We start from the raw sequence: 21884 nt of genomic DNA on the forward strand, positions 1-21884 counted from the left end.
GGGGGTTGGACTAGATGACTTCCTGAGGTCCCTTCCAACCGTTATATTCTATGATTCTCATTATCTGCACTGTACACTTTTATCTGCTGGGTACTTCCACACAGTTCCAACATAGCCAGACAACAGAAAGAGAGCCTTATGTATTAATGCAGTAAAGTGCAGTGGCTTTGAAGCCTTCATTACTGAAAAACCACTTGATTATATGTGTTTTATAAATTCACAAAAATATATTCACATAGTCCATACTTGAAAAATCCAAAGTCAAAATATGCTACGTAACAAACATTATTAAAATCTGGCTTGTCAGTTATAGACTATTGTTCAGGATATGGGTTGGTTTGTTTGCTTGTTTTCAAACAATAGGTTGAAACATTAACCATATAAATAGCAAACTGAGTTTAAGGACATTAATTTATATAATTTTAAAAAGCAAGGAATTTCAGTATTAAAACTGTCCATAGTTTATCCTATGGTATGATTTTTGTGTCCCATATTGTTTCAATATCTGGCCACAACACGTAAATGTGTTAAAGATAGTTTTAGTCTGGCTTTCTTTGCTGAATAGTTCACAATTTTGAGATTAATTACATTTTATTTTTGTATGCTAATAGTTGCTACTTTGTTTTCTTTTCCATCTCATAAATCAGATATTTGTTTTTATGTGTTCAAGCATTCCCTCCTCTCATGATAAAAGAAGACCAGTTTGTTCACAGGAACTGGTCATCTGGAGGCCAGCCTGGGTACATATTGATAAATGGTAAATTTGTAGCAATTCATGCTTCCATAATGAGGTTAAATGAAACGTGAACTGTGGCAAGGTCTATGCAAGACTGCTTCTAAAATTCACTTGACCAACATGTCAAGCTTTTTTATTAATCTTACTGCTGATTCACTATCTGTACCGATTCAGAAAGTTGGCTTTTGTTTTGTTTTCTCATTAAATTTGATATAATTTTTTATATTTAAAATAGTAAAAATGTTAATATTATAAGTTGCCAAGCATTTATTAGGTTATTTTTCTGACCTTTTCATAAAATAGAGAGCCTTAAATTGTGACTAGAAATATTATTGAAATGACGCTTAATTTTTACTGTTAATTTGTATTTTAAAGTGTATGTGATATAATGAATAAAAAGCCCCAAATTCCATCAGCACCTGATTCTTCATTTCCTTACTTATGTTGGGCAGTACCTTATTTAGTGAGTACCCCTGTACTGAGTAAAGTACCAGCTAAATTAAGAATGGCAGAATTATACCCCAAAGAATCTAACTTCATGTGAATCCATGTGCAGAAAGGGATAATACTAATGTGAGAACAGTTTTCTAAAGTACTCCTCTCCAGTACTCTAAAGTACTTACAAGTAAGGTTCAATTCTTGATTTTTGTGCAATAAAGTCTGGTTGTGCAATGAGCGCCATGCGGGAAAAAGGGTCTACCCATGCTGTTTGTAGTGCAAAATCAGGGCTTAAGTACAGAATTATAGGGCAAAAGTATTTAAATAAAATATTTCAATGTGTTATGTTCTTTACTATTATTTATAAGAAAGTTACATTTTAGCTGTAGACATAAACACAGTTACATGAATCAATCTCATACTATGTGAGGCATCAGTGTTTCTGAAACTGGCTTTCTTTTAGAAATAGGTTCAGATTTAGTCAAAGAAACAGAATTGCTAACATATGTGACTAGACATTACCCGTCATACTGCTGTGAACAAAATATCTATTGAGATTTATCAGTAATTTTCAGACCTATTTAGCGAATGTCCTAAAAACATCCCTTTAATAAAGCAGAGTTAAAATGTATTTTAAAACTCTTTGTACAACATCTAAGTCACATATCTCTTTCTTTTCAGATCTGGTTTGCTTTTGTTAACGGCTTTTCTGGACAAATTCTTTTTGAAAGATGGTGTATAGGTCTTTACAATGTGGTAAGGTTTAAGGTTTTTAATGCATTTAATTCCTATTTTGTTTAACAATTTTTTTTAAAGTCTCTTGATTCTTTATGAAGTTTTTAGTTCTCAAGCTCTGAAATACATTTTTTGATTTATATGTTAGATATTTACAGCTATGCCACCACTGACTCTCGGAATATTTGAGAGATCCTGCCGAAAGGAAAATATGCTGAAATATCCAGAATTATACAAGACTTCTCAAAATGCCCTGGACTTTAACACAAAGGTAGAAGACAATTGCATTAAAAGTAGAGCAAACTTAAATGTAATGCAGGGTGGTTGTCCATTTTATTCCTGTGCCATATATTCTCATAAAGTTAAAAATGAAGGGTTGTTTTTTAATATTCTCATCAGTCTTCAGTGGCAGGAAATCATTGTCTATGAAAAGCACAAATCATATTTATCCAGTTTTTTATATACTGGCAAACATTATTTTAAAAAACTGTTTGTTTTTGTCTGCTGGTAATAAAGCTGTCTCCTTCAGGCAGAAGTGATTTGTCCTTTTTGGTCCTCAAATCTTATGTACTTGAACTGTTGTGTGGAAATGGATTACTGACCCATGTGGAGAAGTAAAGCAAAGGACAATAAGAGCTGTCATTAAATTGGTAGGCGGAGGAGCCTTACACCATTCTTCATTAATTTTGAGCTGTGAAAGAAACATACTAGACCTGTTTTAACAAGGAATTTAAATTGTGTGTTTGGAGTTAGGTTCAAAGAGATCAAAGGATAATATTGGTGGAAAAATACATTGTGTCTGTATTGTATTTTTTTTAAATTGGCAAAATTGAAAATGAAAGTTGCACTTGGTTTTAAAATAAATACAGTTTCTTGCAGATTTACACAGATGGCAAAATAATATAAATAAAAAAAGCAAATTGAAATACATCTTTGAAACTGTAATTTTATTAATATCATGAAATTTTTACTTACAAAGTAAGTAAATAATAAGTGTGTATTATATATGCCATAGACTAGCACAAATCTGAAAACTCATATTTTTAACACATATACGTTGATGGGCAGCACCCTTTGGTTGTTATGCCGATTTGATTTTTATATATACGTGTGTGTGTGTGTGTGTGTATACATATGTATATATGTTTAGGAAATCTCAGATAGTTTAAGTATACATTGGGGTAACCATTATTAAAGATAGGGACATCTAAGTTCTCAATTAATGATTAGCAATGTCTCCATATATTTGGTAATATATACTGTATGATATAATCTAACATGGTCAGATCCCCAGCTGATGTAAATTGACATAGCTCTGTTTAAGTCAATGGATTTATACTATATATACTATATATAATGTAACATTAAGTTCTAAGCAGTCTTTGTTTGGACAAGTATGTGAGAATTTTCTCCTCTTTCTCTTCCTTTTTTCCCCCTCTGACCAAAACTGAAAGTGATTGATAGGAAATATTTGTAGGCAGTCCACTGTCTCATTGTAACTCTTTTAAAAATATATATATAAGAATTGGGTTTTGGTCACATGATCCATTAGTATGGTTGTGTTATCACCTTAATATGATACTAGTGAGACTAGTACTAATAGAATTCTAAAACATTCATGTATGTATATGGGAATTATATTCATTGATATTATTACTCTCTTTTCACATACTGTAATGGTCGGTGCATTATTTGAGACTTATAATTAAATTGGCCAAAACCAAAAAGAATCCTGGTAAAAGTTGTGAAAAATCACGTGACATGCTAAGTAATGCCTCCCGAATTTTCAGTTAATTAATCCAGAAAGACACTTAAATTAGGTCAGTTATGTCTATATATGATGTGTTTCACAGAAAAAAAATGAAAATCTGTAATTTTATTTCTTATGTAATCCTTCAGTGTTCAGGGCTGTCCAAGACTTAAACACACAGCTCTCATGGAAATTGTGTGGCTATATCCCTTGCAAGTCTTTGCAATGTTAATGAGTAAATGTCTACAAAATACTTAACTATAAGCAGAACAGTTGGTGTGGGTTTTGAGTGTGGAAGAATTGGAATCATTGTTGCACTGAATGATGATGCATAGGTTTATTATGGTAAAAAGGGTCAAGGGTTATGAGGTCATGACAGAGGTTAAAGGATTAGCCTGTGACAATAAGTATTGGTCAGGAAAATGGAAAAGTAGAACAAATTTTTCTTGCACCCACCTGTGCTTTCTGTCAAATAAAAAATTGTAGTAATGACATGGCAAGAAGGAGAGACAAAGGTTAATGAGTAACACAAGTTCAAATGTGCAAAGTATTGGAGCATAAATTGGATCATACACCCCAATGTAGCAGGGTAAGATAACAAAGGACTTTGAGACATAGTGGAAAATTTTGTGAGGCAGGCAACTTAATTTCTATTGTTTGAACAACTTAAAACTATTAATACATGTCAGTTTTGTACAATAAATATTATGTTTGTAAAAAGCATTTCTAATGATAAAACATGATTATTGTCCTGAAGGATACAAGAGTTCAAAATCCATTTTTCTCGATAGTTTAGTCAGGTCTTTCATACCTATCTATAATATGCTATAGAAAGCACCAATATTACATTTATGCTTATACTTAATACAGCACAGTTCCTATGAACAGTATTTGTCTTTCACAAATGATAATAAATTTGGTAGTAAAATTAGAGTCATTTAGCACAAATGTTTTCAAGTTTAATAACTTGTCTCATGTCAAATAAGAAAGCATTATGGAAAGTTTATTATGAATTATACAGTAAGAAGAAATCCAAGAAAGATGCTTTTTAATTTCAATGTGTATTTTATTTTGTATCTGAAATATGTAGACTAGTTTGTAAAGAAATTTGGGTTTAACTGTCCTTTTATCCAAATTGTGTATCATGTGAGAAAGGTAAAATGAAACCCAAATGCTAAAGTAATTTTTAGTGCATCATCTAAGAAATGTAATAAAGTTTGTAGTTGTCTGTTTTGTTGCATATTTTTCATCATAGTCAAAATACTGTTTTGTATATATTTTAAAATTTTACTGATAATTGTGAAATTTAAAAGTGACAGTAAGCATCTTTTTTTTGAAACATAAAAACAACATATGTCCCATGAAGGGCTAAGAGGCAGAAAGTGCCTGTCAGTTATATCCGTTCACAGTGGTGGCTTGACAAAAATACCTTTTGTGATTCTAACTTAGAGATAAAAAGAAGGTCATGGTTCACAGAGCTAGTTTATCGCAAATGGTTCTCATGGATTTTTGTTTTCCCTTAGGTTTTCTGGGTTCATTGTTTAAATGGCCTCTTCCACTCAGTTATTCTGTTTTGGTTTCCACTAAAAGCCTTCCACTATGGTAAGTAAGTAAAACAAATACAAACTCTGAAAAGTACTGTATTACCTTCCTTGAAAAATAATAATGTCCAAGATTACACTAATAAATACCAACAACATTACACTATTCCATTTTTATGTACTATTTCTAGAACTAAACCAATATATGCAATCTAAAGATTTTTATTCAAATTGTGGGAAAGAAAGAATGCCTTTTGCATAATTTAATACATTCTATGCACTGGTATGGAGATAAAATTGGTTTTTAAATAAATTCAGTTCACATTTTTTGTACATTCATATGAGTTGATACTTACTTGATTTGCTACAGTTTATGTGATATTAGTATCATGTATTTGTATTATCAGTTTGACTGCCCTTTCAGTTTAGGGAAGGGTATATACCATACTAATCCTTACACACCTATATTTTTCAGGGGTACATTAGCTCATCAGTATATAGAGGACTATGAAAGGGCAGTGGCAACTGGGTAGGTGATCGGGTGAAGTTGGGGAGATATCTCACAGTGATTCTCAACCTATTTACCATTGTATGTGGGCCACAGCCAATACTACTTATATGGCCCTGAGGATGTCACATGGGCCTCGGCTGTGTGCTGTTTGGGCCACAGGTTGAGAACTAATGCTCCAGAAGGACAGTTGAGTTTGGTAGCTGTGTTATGCATCTTTCAGACAAGGAGAAGGAGAGTTGTGGCAGCTGTGCGAATGTTTTGGAGATGTAGAAAGGTTCTAGTATTTAGGAGGAGAAAATGGAAGGGCCACAAATACTGGGATCAAATTTTTTAGGAGAGCTTCAGCTGCTAGGATAAGGCTTAGGGTTGCCAACTTCCTAATCGCACAAAACCAAACATCCTAGCCCCTTCCCTGAGGCCTCACCCCCTCCCCCCGCTCCTTCCCTGAGGGCCCTCCCACTACATTCCCCCTCCCTCGGTGGCTCGCTCTCACCCACCCTCACTCACTTTCACTAGGCTGGGGCAGGTTGGGATGTGGGAGAGGGTGAGGGCTCTAATTGGATGTGTGGGCTCTGAGGTGGGGCCGAAAATAAGGAGTTCAGGGTGCAGAAGGGGGTTCCGAGTTGGGGTGTGGTAGGGGGCTGTGAGTAAAAGCAGGGGGTTGGGGTCCAGCAGAGGGTACAGGCTCTGGGCTGGGGATGTGGGCTCTGTGGGCAGGAGGGATTTGGAGTGCAGGAGGGAGCTCCAGGCTAGGGGGTGGGGGCAAGGGATTCAAAGTGTGGGGGCGCTGCAGGTTGAGGCAGGGGGTTGAGGTGGGAGTATGGGCTCTGGGGTGGGGCCAAGGATGAGACGTTCAGGGAGTAGGGAGGGGGGTCTGGGCTAGGGCAGAGGGTTGGAGTATGGCAGGCAGTGAGGGCTCCGGCTGGGGGTGCAGGTTCTCTGATGGGGCCAGGGATGAAGGGTTTGGGGTACAGGAGGGGGCTCCAGGTTTGGGAGGGGCTCAGGGATGGGGCAGGGGGTTGGGGTTTGGGATTAGGGCATGGGCTTCCCTTGGGTGGCTCCTGGTCAGTGGCACAGTGGGGCTAAGGCAGGCTCCTGCCTGTCCTGGATTCATGCTGTGCCCCAGAAACAGCCAGCAGGTCCGGCTCCTAGACGGGGTGGGGGCCAGGTGGCTCTACACGTTGCTCTCGCCCGCAGGCACCACCACCCCCAGCTCCCATTGGCTGCAGTTTCCAGCCAACGGGAGCACGGAGATGGTGTTCGGGGGGCAGCATGTGGAGCCCCGTAGCTCCCCTGCCTAGGAGCCAGACCTGCTCGCTGCTTCCGGGGCTCAGCGCGGTGCCAGGACAGATAAGGACTAGCCTGTCTTAGCCCTGCAGCTCTGCTGACCAGACTTTTAATGGCCCGGTAGGCAATGCTGACCAGAGCCACCAGGGTCCCTTTTCGACCGGGCGTTCCAGTCGAAAACCAGACACCTGGCAACTCTAATAGGGCTACTGATGGAGGAAAGTGAAAGAGGTAAGCCATCTACTCAGATTGTATGATGCAGATGGGGGATGTTTTAGTGAGCACACTGTGATATAGGATAAAGATTCTGGTGGGAGTCGAGTAGTTCAGGCAGCTGAACAAGACTGCTGAGATGCTGTGAGAGTCTGAGGTTGCCACAAAATTGACATACTGATGTTATTGTTTTAGGCTATCTATACTTTCTAAATATTCTGGATAGTCATTAGAGAGCTTGATTTTAAGTGACCTGGTATATGGGCATTTGTAAATACACCTCTACCTCGATATAACGCTGTCCTTGGGAGCCAAAAAATCTTACCGCGTTATAGGTGAAACCATGTTATGTTGAACTTGCTTTGATCCACCGGAGTGTGCAGCCCCGCCCCCCCAAAGCACTGCTTTACCGCATTATATCCAAATGTGTGTTATATTGGGTGGCGTTATATCGAGGTAGCAGTGTATCTTCACTTTCACATGTATCTTTTAAAAGTCATGGAAGACAGGAGAGAATCCAGAATACTGGAAAAGGGCAAATATAGTACCAATCTATAAAAAGGGAAATAAGGATAACCCGGGGAATTACAGTCATCTTAACTTCTGCACCTGGAAAGATAATGGAGCAAATAATAAAGCAATCAGTTTGCAAACATCTAGAAGATAAGGTGATAAGTAACAGTGAGCATGGATTTGTAAATAACAAATTGTGTTAAACCAACCTGATAGCTTTCTTTGTCAGGGTAACAAGCCTCGTAGAACGGGGGGTAGACCTGGTATATCTTGACTTTAGTAAAGCTTTTGATACTGCCTCGCATGACCTTTTCATAAACAAATTAGGGAAATACAACCTAGATGGAGCTACCATAAATGGGTGCATAAATGGTTGGAAAACTGTTCCCAGACAGTAGTTACCAGTGGTTCATGATCATGCTGGAAGGGCATAACAAGTGGGGCCTCGCAGCTATCAGTTCTGGGTCTGGTTCTGTTCAATAGCTTCATCAATTATTTACATAATGGCATAGAGAGTACACTTATAAAGTTTGCAGATGATACCAAGCTGGGAGGGGTTGCAAGTGCTTTGGAAAATAGGATTAAAATTTAAAATGATCTGGATAAACAGGAGAAATGGTCTGAAGTTAATAGGATGAAATTCAATAAGGACAAATGCAAAGTACTCCACTTAGGAAGAATCAAAATGGGAAATGACTGCTTAGGAAGGAATATTGCAGAAAGGGATCTGAGGGTCCATAAGCGAAGTATGAGTCAGCAGTGTAACGCTGTTGCAAAAAAAGCAAACATCATTCTGGGATGTATTAGCAGGAGTGTTGTAAGCAAGACATGAGAAGTAATTCTTCCACTCTACTCCATACTGATTAGGCCTCAACTGGAGTATTGTGTCCAGTTCTGGGCGCCACATTTCAGGAAGGATGTGGACAAGTTGGAGAAAGTCCAGAGAAGAGCAACAAAAATTAAACGTTTGGAAAACATGACCTGTGAGGGAAGATTAAAAAAATTGAGTTTGTTTAGTCTGGAAAAGAGAAGTCTGAGAGGGGACATAACAGTTTTCAATATGCAAAAGGTTGTTACAAGGAGAAGGGAGGGAAAAAAATCTTTTTAACCTCTGAAGATAGGACTAGAAGCAGTGGGTTTAATTGTAGCAAGGGAGGTTTAGGTCAGACATTAGGAAAAACTTCCTAACTATCAGGGTGGTTAAACATTGGAATAAATTGCCTAGGGAGGTTGTGGAATCTCCATCATTGGAGATTTTTAAGAGCAGGTTAGACAAACACCTGTCAGGGATAATGTAGATAATACTTAGTCCTGCCATGAGTGCAGGGGTCTGGACTAGATGACCTCTCGAGGTCCCTTCCAGTCCTATGATTCTATGTACATGGGCTATACAGATGCCCATATGTCCAGTTTACACACTGACTAGATGACCATTTGCTAATATGCTGAAAAATCAGACCTAGAAAGCTTTGGACATCTAAAAATGCAATCAAAGCAGCTGAAAATTGCTTGAGCTCTCAGGTGTTTTCCTTATGCTGCTTCTCTTCTTTGATCTGAGATTTCTCTTCCATCTCATTTCTTGTTCATCTGTTTCTTCTTTCATCATGAGGAAAATTCTAGACTACCAGAACTGTAGCATCCTCTGTTAGGAAACATGAAGAAAAAGAATAGTGAAAGGCATAAAGACTTCACCCCTTACATCTCTTTTATTTATTATTTTTGTCTTCTCTGCTGAAAACATGAAGTCTAGCTTTCAGTTCTTCCAGTTCAGCTCCCTTTGTTCAGTATAGTAATTTCTCTTTCAGATTAGAAGATAAGAGCAAGATTGATACTAGGAAGGGACATGGAGTATAGAGACAAAATTAGGAAGCACCCAGCTAGAAAAGACCACAATTAAGAACCATCTGGTGACTCTACACCAATTTGCAGGTTTCCAGTCCCTAATAACTTTTGGAGAGCATCTTTCAGGGATTCCTATAAGAGTGTGCAGGACCCCGATGGGAGGAAGAATGTCAAAACGAACCCTTCAGAGGATCCTGGTGGAGAAAATATCTGAGACAATACTTCAGGGGACCCTTCATCTTCTGAGCAGGCTTCCTTCTTCTTAAGTAATAATGACTGTCTTTCTCAAGCCCTTTACTATCTTTACCCCACTTTTGATTCCTACTTGCTCTCTTCCAGTGATGCATTAGTTCTGGTGGTGCTTTTGTGGTAATCAGTGCCTTCTTTCTGAATTCCTCAGAATTGAAAAGCACTGAGGTAGAGAGATATTGTCCCTATTTTATAGAGGAGAAGGCTGAGGTGCAGAGACATGGTATGACTCACCTGTAGTCTCTTGGAAGGTATGTTACAGAATCAAAGATGGAAACCTGTATCACTAAAGAATTTGTTTGTGATGAGAATCAAGGGTTGGTATCTTTGTGTTTTAAAGGCTCTACATTGTACCAGCCTTCATCGAAGAAGCATTGAGGACATCCGCATACTTCAGCTCTCGGGTCTTTTTTAATCTAGCTGGTTCCAGAATAAAAAAGAGAGAGTGATTTCCATAGTTCTCTTCCTTTATTCTGGAGCTAAGGGGCATGCACTAGAAGGTGGCCTCTGACTCTGCAACAGGTGTTGAACTAATAAGTTTGCCTTCAGATCCCATGCTTCTGCTCTTAGACCTCTCCTTCCTGTGGTGAAATGCATTCCTCTGGGTTGGGGAAAGGCCTTTCATTATATTTTTACTTTCCTGTTCTCCTCTGGACACTATGCAAAATCATTTGGACAGGGCAGTCACTATCTGGGTGGCCCCTGAGGTCTGTGGACATGTATGAAAGTTTTCCTGCATCTTTTCACTGTGGAAGTAGCTCCATTTGTTACTAAAACCTCATCTTTGCATGCTGAATAATTAAGTTTGCTAGATTAACTTCCATTCTTAGAGTTTTTCACCTGACAAAATGTTGTTTCATTTGTCTATAAATTCATAAGTGGTTTTGGACTTCCATGTTAATAAGCCCATGATCCTGCCAACCCTCTACCCAAATCCTTCCTCTCCCCTTGAGAAGAAACTACACATTGTGAATGTAGAGAGAACCATTTAGTTTTACCTACTTCATATGCAGCCCTTTTGAAATACAAAGATAGTTTCTAACACCCTAGGTAGTCCATTTCTAACACCCTAGGTAGTCTCTCTGGCTACTATGACACTAACAGTCATTGATTAAACACTTGTGAACAAATGGGCTTAACTCCACCTCTGCCACTGAGAGACCACTCTAACCTAAGGGTATTTCCACCTCCTGCACAGGGTGGGACTAAGGTCCCCAGGCTAAAAATCTGCAAAGCTATAGTCAGTTCCTTACAAATGTTTCTCACTTTCCCATGTGTTTATAGATAGCAGAGGCAAACTTAATACTTAACATATTCCAAGTCACCTTTCACATAAACCCACCTTCCCTTATAGGATTGCTTAATATATCTACTTATAGTCAGGAATTTTCCAAAGGATGCAAGAAGGAAGGGACAAATGACAAAGGGAAATTCCTCACTGGTCATTAAATTTGTTTGGGTTGCCCCTCTTAACCCATCCTGCATCCTATTTTGGCTGAGTTGATGGAATCTGTCCTTATCCTTTGCCTTTCAATGTATTTGCAACCCCTCTAGCTTTGTGTTATCTGCAGACTTGATCAGTATGCTCTGTATACCTATATCCAGATAATTAATAAAGATGTTAACACCAGATCCTGAACAGATCCTTGTAGAACCCCTCTCAAGAGCTCCTTCCAATCTGACATCATTCCATTAATAGTTAATTCATTGTTTGCAGTTTTTTAACCAATATGTATCCACTTAATGGTAGTTTGGCTGAGCCTGCATTTCTCTAGTTTATTTATCAGAATGTCATGTGGGACTGTGTCAAAAGCCAAGTCCAAATATATTATGTCCAACACATTTCCCCTATCCACCAAACCAGTTACCCTATCAAAGAAGGAAATCAAGCTCAATTGGCATGATTTGTTCTTAGTAAATCCATGCTGGCTGCTAGTTATTACCTGTGCATCCTCCAGGTATTTGCAAATTAAATGTTTTATACATTGTTCTAGTAGCTTCCCAGATATCAAGGTCAGGCTGACTGGTCTATAGTTCCCAGGTCCTCCTTTTTCCCCTTTTGAAAGATGGGCAGTACATAAGCCCTTCTCCAGTTTTCTGGGACTTCTCCTGTCATCCATGAGTTTGCATCCATTATTTCCAGTGACTCTAACGTTTTTTTCCCCAGCTTATTTCTTCAGCAACCTGGGGTGAATAGCATCAGGCCCCACTGACTTGAATTCATTCAAATTGGTCAGAAGTTCTCTGACGTGCTCTTTACTTATCCTGATCTGCATCCTTTCCCCTTTATTGTCTATGGTAATTTTGCTAGTCATCTGGTCAGGTTATTTTTTTGTGAGAAGACTGAAGCAAAGTAGGCATTGAGCAGCTCTGCCTTCCTATCATCTTGCATTACCAGTTCACCTTCTCCATTGAGCAACGGACCCACACCATCCCTGATCATTCTTTTTTGTCTGACATATCTGAAGAACCCCTTCTTGTTGTCTCTAGCATTCCTTGACAGATGTAACTCATTCTTTGCCTTGTCTTTCCTGTTTTTGTCCCTACATACTTGTGCTATTCCCATATATACTTCCTTGATGACATGCCCCTCTTTCCTTTTCCTGTATGTATCCCTTTGGTGTTTTCGATAGCTAAAAAGCTCATTGTGCAGTCACATTGGCCTCCTGTGGCTCTTCTTATCTTTCCTCTGCATTGGAATAGCTTGATGTCGAGCCTCTAGTATTACATCTTTTAGGAACTGCCAGCCCCCTTCATCTTGTTTTCTTCCTATTTGGTCTTTCCATGGGACCTTGCCTACTATTTCTCTGAGTTGGTTGAAGTCTCCCCTTCTGAAATCCAGTGTCCTTGTTTTGCGATTCTACTGTCCTCCTTTCCTTAGGATCTTGAATTCTATCACATCATGATCATTTCCTCCCAAGTTCCTGACTCCCTTCACGTTCGCAACTAATTCATCCCTGGTGGTCAAAACCAGATCCAAAATGGATGAGCCCCCCCCAGTTATTTCCTCAGCTTTCTGAATCAGAAAGTTGTCCCCTACACATGCTAAGAACTTGAAGGACATATTATGCTTTTCTGCAATAGTCTTCCAACAGATATCAGGGAAGTTAAAATCCCGCATTAATACTAGCTCATGTATGTTAGCTAATCATAGAATTATAGAATTGGAAGGGGCCTTAAGAAGTCATCTAGCACAGTCCCCTGTACTCATTGTAGGACTAAGTATTATCTAAACTAGGGGCCGGCAACATCCCTGCAGCCTGTGCCGATTCCTGCAGCTCCCATTGGCCGGGATCAGCAAACCGCCACCACTGGGAGCTGCAGGGGGCCATGCCTGCAGATGGTCAATGTAAACAAAATGTCTCGTGGCCACCAACAGATTACCCTGATGGGCCGTGTGCCAAATGTTGCTGATCCCTGATCTAGACCATCTCTGACAGGTGTTTGTCTAACCTGCTTCTAAAAGTCTTCAGTGGAGATTCTATAGCCTCCCTAGGCAATTTATTCCAGTGCTTAACTACCCTGACAGGAAGTTTTTCCTAATTTCCAACCTAAACCACCCTTGCTGCAATTTAAGCCCATTGCTTCTTGTCCTATCCTCGCAGGTTAATGAGAACAATTCTTTTTCCTCCCCCTTATAGCAACCTTTTATGTAGTTGAAAACTGTTATCATGTCCCCTCTCAATCTTCTGTTCTCCAGACTAAACAAACCCAAATTTTTCCATCTTCCCTCATAGGTCATGTTTTCTTGATCTTTAATCATTTTTGTTGCTCTTCCCTGGACTTTCTCCAATTTGTCCACATCTTTCCTGAAATGTGGTGCCCAGAACTGGACACAATACTCCAACTGAGATCTAATCAGCACAGAATAGAGCAGAATTACTTCTTGTGCCTTCCTTACAACACTCCTGCTAATACATGCCAGAATGATGTTTGCTTTTTTTGCAATAATATTACACTGTTGACTCATATTTAGCTTGTGATCCACTATGACCCCCCAGATCTCTTTCCGCAATAGTCCTTCCTAGGCAGTCATTTCCCATTTTGTATGTGTGCAACTGATTGTACTTTCCTAAGTGGGGTACTTTGCATTTGTCCTTATCAAATTTCATCCTATTTACTTCAGACCAATTCTCCAGTTTGTCCAGATCATTTTAAATTTTGCTCCTGTTCTCCAAAGCACTTGCAACCCTTCCCGGCTTAGTATCATCCACAAACTTTATAAGTGTACTCTCTATGCCATTATATAAATAATTCATGAAGATATTAAACAGAACCAGACCCAGAACTAATCCCTATGGGCAGAGCCATCCCTTGGGGATGGCGAATCGGAGTGACCGCCCCGGGCCCTGCACTTTGCGGGGGAGACGCACTTCTAATCGTGAGGAGGCAGGTGGGGAGGCAAGGCGCGTGGGTGAGCGGAGTGAGGAGGCGAACAGGGAGGTGAGCAGCAGGCGGGTGGGCAGGGCGATGAAGAGCCCCCCCCACACACCAGAACCTCCCTCTCCCCTCAGCGCCTCCCGCCCTCCTGCGGGCCCCACCGATCAGTGCCTCCTTCTCCCTCTCAGTGCCTACCACCTGCCACAGATCAGATGCTTTGTGGTATCAGGAGGTGCTGGGCGGGTAGGGGAGGAAAGGGGAGCGAGGGAGCAGCACGCTGGGGACTGGACAGAGCCAGGGGGAGCACCCCCTGGCAGATTAGAAACTCGGCACCTATGTCCTAGGCCCCACACACCCCTAGGAACAGCCCTGCCTGTTGGACCTCACTTGATATTCCCTTCCAGCTTGACTGTGAAGTACTGACTATTGTCTGAGAATGGTTTTCCAACCAGTTATGCACCCACCTTATAGTAGCTCCTCCTAGGCTGTATTTCCTAGTTTAGTTATGAGTAAGTCATGCAAGACCATATCAAAAGCCACACTAAAATCAAGATACACATTATATACAAGATATATCTTGTTAACTGCTTGTAGAATGCCTCAGCACTTACTCTTCCTCATTTTGTGGTCTGGAATAGACGACCACCATAACATTGCGACTATTCTTGTCCCTTTTTATCCTCACCCAGAGACTCTAAGTAGATCTGCTACTCACTTGCTCTTGAATCTGAGCAAGTGTATACATTCTTGACATACCATGCAAATCCTCATCTTTTTTCCACATACCTATGCTTCTGGAACAAGCTATGTCCCTCATTGCTGGTACTCTAATCATGGTAGTTGTCCCACCAAATCACTGTAATGCCAATTAAATCATAATTTTCTTCATATCTTGTAGTTCATCCTACTTGTTCCCTATACTTCTTGCATTGGTATACAGGTATCAAAGATATTTTGCAGACTGCCCTGTTGTTTTTCTTCTTGCCTTTTTAATGCAGTTGTGTTTCTAGTCTCTTTTCCAGAATTTAGCCCCTTTCCCTTCTCTTCATTACTTGAGCCTAAATGTGTATTGGTCTGATTTTTTCCACCATCCCCCATAAGATCTAGTTTAAAGCTCTCATCAAGTTATCCAGAAGTTGTCCAAAGATGCTCTTCCCAATATTTGATAGATGGAGCCCATCTCAACATGCATCCGACGAAGTGGATATTCACCCACGAAAGCTCATGCTCCAATACATCTGTTAGTCTATAAGGTGCCACAGGACTCTTTGCTGCTTTTACATCTCATCAAAGTAATCCTGGTACATCAGCTCACTGTCGATTAAGCCAAAGCTCTCTCACCAACACCACCTGAGTAGCCAGGCATTTACTTCCACGATTTGATGGTCCCTTCCCAGACCTTTTCCTTCAATAGGGAGGATGGACAAGAACACCACTTGAGCCCCAAATTCTTTTATCCTTCTTCCCAGAGCCGTGTTGTCTGCGGTGATCCGTACAAGGTCACTCTTGGTGGTATCATTGATGCCTATGTGGATAAGTAGGAAGTGGTAGTGGTCTAAGGGCTTAATGTGTCTTGGCAGACTCTCAATCACATCCTAAATTCTAGCTCTGGGCAAGCAGCACTGTTCTTGGGATTCCTGGTCCAGTCGTCAGATGGATAACTCTATCTGCCTTAGGAGGAATCCCTGACTACCACCACTCTTCTCCTCCTCTTGGGAGTGGTGGTCATGGAACCCCATCCCTAGGACAATGCATCCCATGCCTTCTGGTCGACAGGGTCTCCTTCTGATTTCTTCCCTCAGATGACTCTTCCAAGGCATTCTTAGCAGTAGTACCTGTGCTGAGAGTCTGAAAGCGGTTGCTTAGATCTATCTGTGTTAGGGGTATATTGGTTCTTCTTCTTGTGGAGGTCACACTCTGCCAATTTTCTTCCCTATTCTTCAGTCCTCTCTGTATTGCCCTCTCTGATTCTTCAGCATGCTGTACCCACAATACCAAATCCTAACTTCTATCCAGGAAGTCTTCATTTTCTCTGATGTAATTCAGGGTCAATACTTGGGACTCCAGTCCTTTAATCTTTTCTTCCAGTATGGAGACCAGACTCATACAGATGAAGTCGCTTCTGTCCTCTGGTAGAAAGACAAACATGGCACATCCTGTGCAGGTCACAACAGCTGTTCCCTCACTGTCCATATTTTCTTCCTTTTTAATGTATCAAGAGCCTCTTCTCTTCAGTTGATGTATTTACTGTTCCCAGAAGGCTGAAAGGCAAAAAATCTTTGGGCTCTCCTCCTAGGCAAACTTCCAAGCAAACTCCCTCTATTTGCATCTACTCCGTCTGTGCACCTCTCTTGGTCGTCTGTATATCTAGTGTTGAAGCAGGCAGGAACATCCACATCTATAGCTTTTGTGGCAGCAATATATAGCATGTCAGCAAGTAGTAATAGCCCCAATCCCTCTATCTGTCAGGTTTCTTTCAATATGCAGTGTAGTTGTAGCTGTGTCAGTACCAGTTTTTTCACTGTCGACCAACAGAAGAGCTGTCACTAACAGCAGCTATTGCAACAGTCACTAAACAACCTGAAAAATAAGGTTTTTGTCATAATTTTGTAATTATGTCAGTAAAAAAGTAATTTTATGATTCTTGACTATGACACTGCTGACATCCCAGTATCCTGATGAACCATCAGTGATTTCTTTTGAAGGGGAGAGACAGAAGCACTTCTGATGCATGATAAAACTAATTTCTGTTCCAGCTTTTTGTAAAAGGGATATAAAGGGAGTAAAATGAAAATAAACAAGTAAAATGTTTAAATTCACAAACAGTAGAATAATGAAATTAATCAACAGAATATCAATAAACCTAATGCAAGGCAAGGTAGCAAAAAGTGGATTATGCAGTATACTTTCTACTACAGACTGCAACTACCTGCCTGTTGAGTTCTGTATCTTTCTCATGCTCTCAACCCAAACTGACTAAAGAGGAAAAGAGCTCCATTCTCTTTTTTGTTTTCCCTCTGACTTGGCCATTATTTCCTTCCTTACTGCCACTGAAATTTCCCTTCTTTTTTCTTCCCCTTTCTCACCACCTGTCTCCTCTTTCTTTCAGGTATCTCATCCCACTCCTTTTTTGTGTCCCCTCCTTGCTTCATAAAAAAACTATTAAAATGATTACATACAGTAGTGCTTCCTTTCCATTGCTAAAATGATTGGGATCTGTACAACATAATAAACTTTCTGGTTTGGTTGCAATGTAAGGTGCAGTTAATGCTGAACTCAGCATTAACTGCACTGCAGTATAGGATATGCTTCTGTATTGAACGTACACAAATTTTAGTGAGCACCAATACATCCCATTTAGAATGAGGAGTCCACTCAGAGATGCTTCAGTCAATTTGTTCATTCCAGGCACAACAACACCAAAGTATTCTGGAGACTACAATTATCCTACATACTAAGACCCTTCAGAGAACTGTGATCTTAAAAACTGGTACTGCTGGAAGTAGACAATCAAGTATGTTCTGTATAAACAAGCGTGAAGGCACTGCTTCAAAATTCATGTTTCAGGAAGCCTTGCAAATGTGTTTTTATATACACAGATACTTATGTCTGTGTATGTATATATAAGTTAGTGTATATAAGATGTGTATATCCACACACAAACTTGCATACAAACACATTAAATACACAAAATCACAGAACTGTCCAATTTTGGCCAGCTCAAATAACAAACATCCCAAAAAAGAATTAAAATGCTAGGGCAGAAGAGTTGGCTATCCCTATTCCAGAAACATGTTTGCTTAGCTAGACAGACAGACAGACAGTATCATGTCCAAAAATATGTATACTTCATATATGCCTTGAGAGAAGTTATTGTGTTTGTAAATTCTGTGATTAAAAAATATATTTAGCCTTTATGGGAAACACTTGTTTCTTACATCATTTATAGCTGGAAAGTTCTAGAGAGCTAAGACATTAATAATTGCTCTCCCTGCTCTGACCAGTCACTGGTCACCACTACTAAAGATAACCTAAAAGGCATTCATTTCAGGAAATTCTGCCTTGTCTTGTGTTGGGAGCACCAGACCCAGTGCCCAACAGAAAGAGTTCTGTTAGACTATACCTTTACAAAAACAGAATTGCAGGGAATATCCCATAAATAAACGTTTTTTTTTAATCATCTTTTTTTTTTCCTGCAGGCACTGTATTTGGCAATGGTAAAACTTCAGACTACCTGCTCTTGGGAAACATTGTTTACACTGTAAGTCTTGCTGCCGTTGTCTGGTGTTCTATTAGCTGGTTATTTTTTCGAATCTTTCTCTTTTAACTTTGCTTCTTCTTCATTCCATATATGTGTACTTAATAATGATATATTAAATGCCTATATTTTAAATATATGTTTCTAATATTATTTATACTTTTTCTTTCTTTGTGTTAACTCTTCCATGTAAAAAACAATGTGGTGTCTTGAGAATAAATGGACAAATTGGATGATCCTATGAGGTGCATGATTTGCAGACTCTGGTTCTCTGCCAGCAAGCTCACAAAACAAGGGCAAAAGGATAGGCCTGTTTGCCCTTTTTACAGGGTGCTATCTTTTGTGCAAAGGAAAGAAAGAGGATTGTAATTTCCTGGCATTTTCCATCGTGCATATAAATCCCTGGGGGCAGGGCCGCCCAGAGGATTCCGGGGGTCTTCGGTGGGGGGGGGGCCTTCCGGTCCAGGACCCGCCGCCGAAGTGCCCCGAAGACCCGTGGCGGGGCCCCCCCCCGCCGCTGAATTACCGCCGAAGCCGGACCTGCCGCCGAAATGCAGCTCGGTCTTCGGCGGTAATTCGGTGGAGGGGGGCCCCCGCCGCGGGTCTTCGGGGCACTTCGGCGGCGGGTCCCGGAACGGAAGGGCCCCCGCCGCCGAATTACCGCCGAAGACCGAGCTGAACTTCGGCGGTGGGTCCCGCTCCATCTTCAGCGATAATTCGCCAGTGGGAGGGTACTTCCGCCCCGGAGCGGAAGGACCCCCCGCCGGCAAAGACCGGGAGCAGAAGAAGCTCCTGCGCCCGGCCCCACAAGAGTTTTCCGGACCCCCCCGAAGCAAGTGAAGGACCCCGCTCCAGGGGCCCCGAAAAACTCTGGTGGGGGCCCCTGTGGGGCTCGGGGCCTGGGGCAAATTGCCCCTCTTGCTCCCCTCCCCCCCCCCAGGTGGCCCTGCCTGGGGGACAGACCCCAGCTGATTCAGCAGTGAAATTGGTTTGGGGCCCTGTGTACACACAACTCTCTCTTCCTCCTCTTAATCTTGGAGAAGATAGTGCCCCATGAGTCAAGGCCAATATCAAGGACTTGCTAGACGCTCCCCATGGAGGCATCTGAGTTGTCAGAAGTAACCAGAAACCTAACTCACTCACCTGTTACTTTCTTTTTGTTTATTAATTATGGTTTGTACTTTCCTTTAGTTTTCTATCCCCTGTAGTAGATAATGGAATAAAAACATGTTTTTCATTTTCTTAAATACCTCTCTCAACCAGCAACTGAGGGCTTCCTCGAGTCATTAAAAGCAGCAGTCTCATACTGTTCCTTGCACTTCTTTTTCCCTTCCTCTCTTAAGATAGGGATTCATTCCCTTAAAGGATGTTCCTGTTTCTGTATGCACAGAACAAAATAAATCCTGCTAGAGAAGTACAAACATACGTCCCTATCAGGCTCATCTCCTTAGTGAAATGGGAAGTATCTTAATTGAAACAGGAGGAAATAGTCCAGAATAGTAAATTGTTCTTCAAGTCTGTGTCAGTGCGGATAGTACTGTCGAGGTGTATGCACTGCATGCATGCGAGATTGGATTTTTTTTGAATGGCAGTGTCTGTGGGAGACATGTATGTTCCCTGTGCCTTTTTATGTTCCTATGAAAAGGCATAAAAGACAGAGTGGCTGCATTCCTCCCTCACTTCCCTTTTACCACCCATGGCAGCAAGACAGAACCCAGCAAGTGTCCGACCTTCAGAGACCTTAAATCAGTTCTTTCAACCTTTTAATGAAGAATATTATTGTCATGCTTTTTCTCTAAAGGATGTACCTTTAAAAAAAAGAGAGAGAGAGAGAGAGAGATAAAAACCATTTGGTCCCCCTGCACACCTTCATGCCAATTACCACAGCTTGTGGTGAAGTCCAAGCACTCAGGATACAAACCTGGCCTCCTGCAGTGGACTGATCCCCATTAAGGATTGACACAGCCAATGCATCTTCTGCAGCCCAGCATCTCCCACAATTCTGGATATCTGGGCTGCTCTCCTCACCCTGCAGCTCACTGGAGGCAGATCAGCATTCTGGCATTGCACGCTGTGGCCATGTCCACTCCCAACAGATTCTCTGCCTCCACAGCAAGACAGTTTGGCTGCTTCAATTGCTCCTGCCTTCACCTTTATTTTTTACTTTTTTTTAATGTCTTCCCCATTCTTGGGCACAAGGAGCAATGATCTTCCGTTTCAGCAGTCCTCCTCCTCCATGGGTTGGTTAACTGTCTGGGAGTATAACCTATCTCCCTACCAGCTCCTCTGCCCCTATGCAGGTATGACAGAACTGCCAAGAAAGCACTGGCTCAAATCCAACTCGTGATCTATATATGAGGCATCCTTCCCAGGATTGGTAGATGGCGAGTTGTGCCCAGCCTGCACCATCCAACCAACCCTAAACTCCATTAGGTCCCAGGGCTATGAGTCAAACAGGCAGGTAGAGTCATCTACCCATCAAGGCAGCCATGATTCATCAGAGGAATAATGGATCGGGAATCCCACTGCAGAGCAGGGTGAAGTTCCAAAGGCAAAGGAGGACCCTGACCGCTCAACTTGGGGAGTAAGTCCCAAGGGCCTCTACAGAACAAAGAAGGAGACTTGCAGGTTCTCCCCACCCTAAGTCTTAAAGTGAGTCCCGAGTGCCCTGGGGGAAAAAAGCAGGGCTTCTAATCAGCCCCTCTCCCTTCCAAGTCAACCATGAAGATTCTGACCCGGGGGAAGGGGAGCCAATGGGGTATGATTCAGAGACAGATCCCTTGAGAAGGCTTCAAGCCCTAAAAAAGGCGAGCTGTAAAAGGCTTCACCGTAGCACAGCAGAGCCTCCACACTCCCAAAGCTTACAAAAAGAGTTAAATCAAAAAAGGCAGAAAAGGGAAAAAGCTCAGAATATATAGGAGATAAAAGTCTTTCAACTCTTCTTCCTCCTCCTCTTCCCCCTCATCCACTGAGGATGGTGAGCTATTGGACTCCAAGTCTGATCAGGATTGGGAAAAAATACAGCAAAGATTTTTTGCCCCTCTGAGAAGTTCTAGACTAGGTGCAATAAGGTTGTCTCCATGATTCAAATCCAACTTGAACAGGCTCCTGAGAGTAAGTCTTAAGAGTGAATTTCTCCCCTCAAAATCCTCCACCGCCACTGTGACACCCCTTCAGTCCTCCTTCCTGCTTTGCAAAAGCATCCCTCTCGTGGCTGGAAGATCTTAAAGTCCGTAAGGACAGAGATCACCCTGACTCTGTTTCTATTTTAAAGAAAGTCACCCCTAGCAACAGCATTAGATGCAATGAGGTTCTCAGCCCAAGCAATGGCTTCCAGCTCAGTAACCAGGCACCACTGATCTTTGATCCTGGAAAGTGGATATTTACTCTAAGCAGGTCCTCTGCTCAGCCAAGTTTACAGGCTGCCTGCT

The 21884-nt window shown here is 41.3% G+C and overlaps 1 protein-coding gene across 1 annotated transcript in view; it reads left to right on the forward strand.

Annotated features, from left to right (window-relative positions):
- ATP8A1 (ATPase phospholipid transporting 8A1) overlaps positions 1–21884 on the forward strand; it is a 227265-nt gene that overhangs the window by 166269 nt on the left and 39112 nt on the right. The window contains exons 27-30 of the mRNA XM_045018807.1: positions 1856–1930; positions 2058–2180; positions 5183–5261; positions 18395–18456. Coding sequence (XP_044874742.1) covers positions 1856–1930; positions 2058–2180; positions 5183–5261; positions 18395–18456 — 339 coding nt within the window. The remainder of the gene's footprint in view (positions 1–1855; positions 1931–2057; positions 2181–5182; positions 5262–18394; positions 18457–21884) is intronic.

Source organism: Mauremys mutica, chromosome 5 (genome assembly GCF_020497125.1).
Source record: "Mauremys mutica isolate MM-2020 ecotype Southern chromosome 5, ASM2049712v1, whole genome shotgun sequence".
NCBI classification, from domain to species: domain Eukaryota; kingdom Metazoa; phylum Chordata; order Testudines; family Geoemydidae; genus Mauremys; species Mauremys mutica.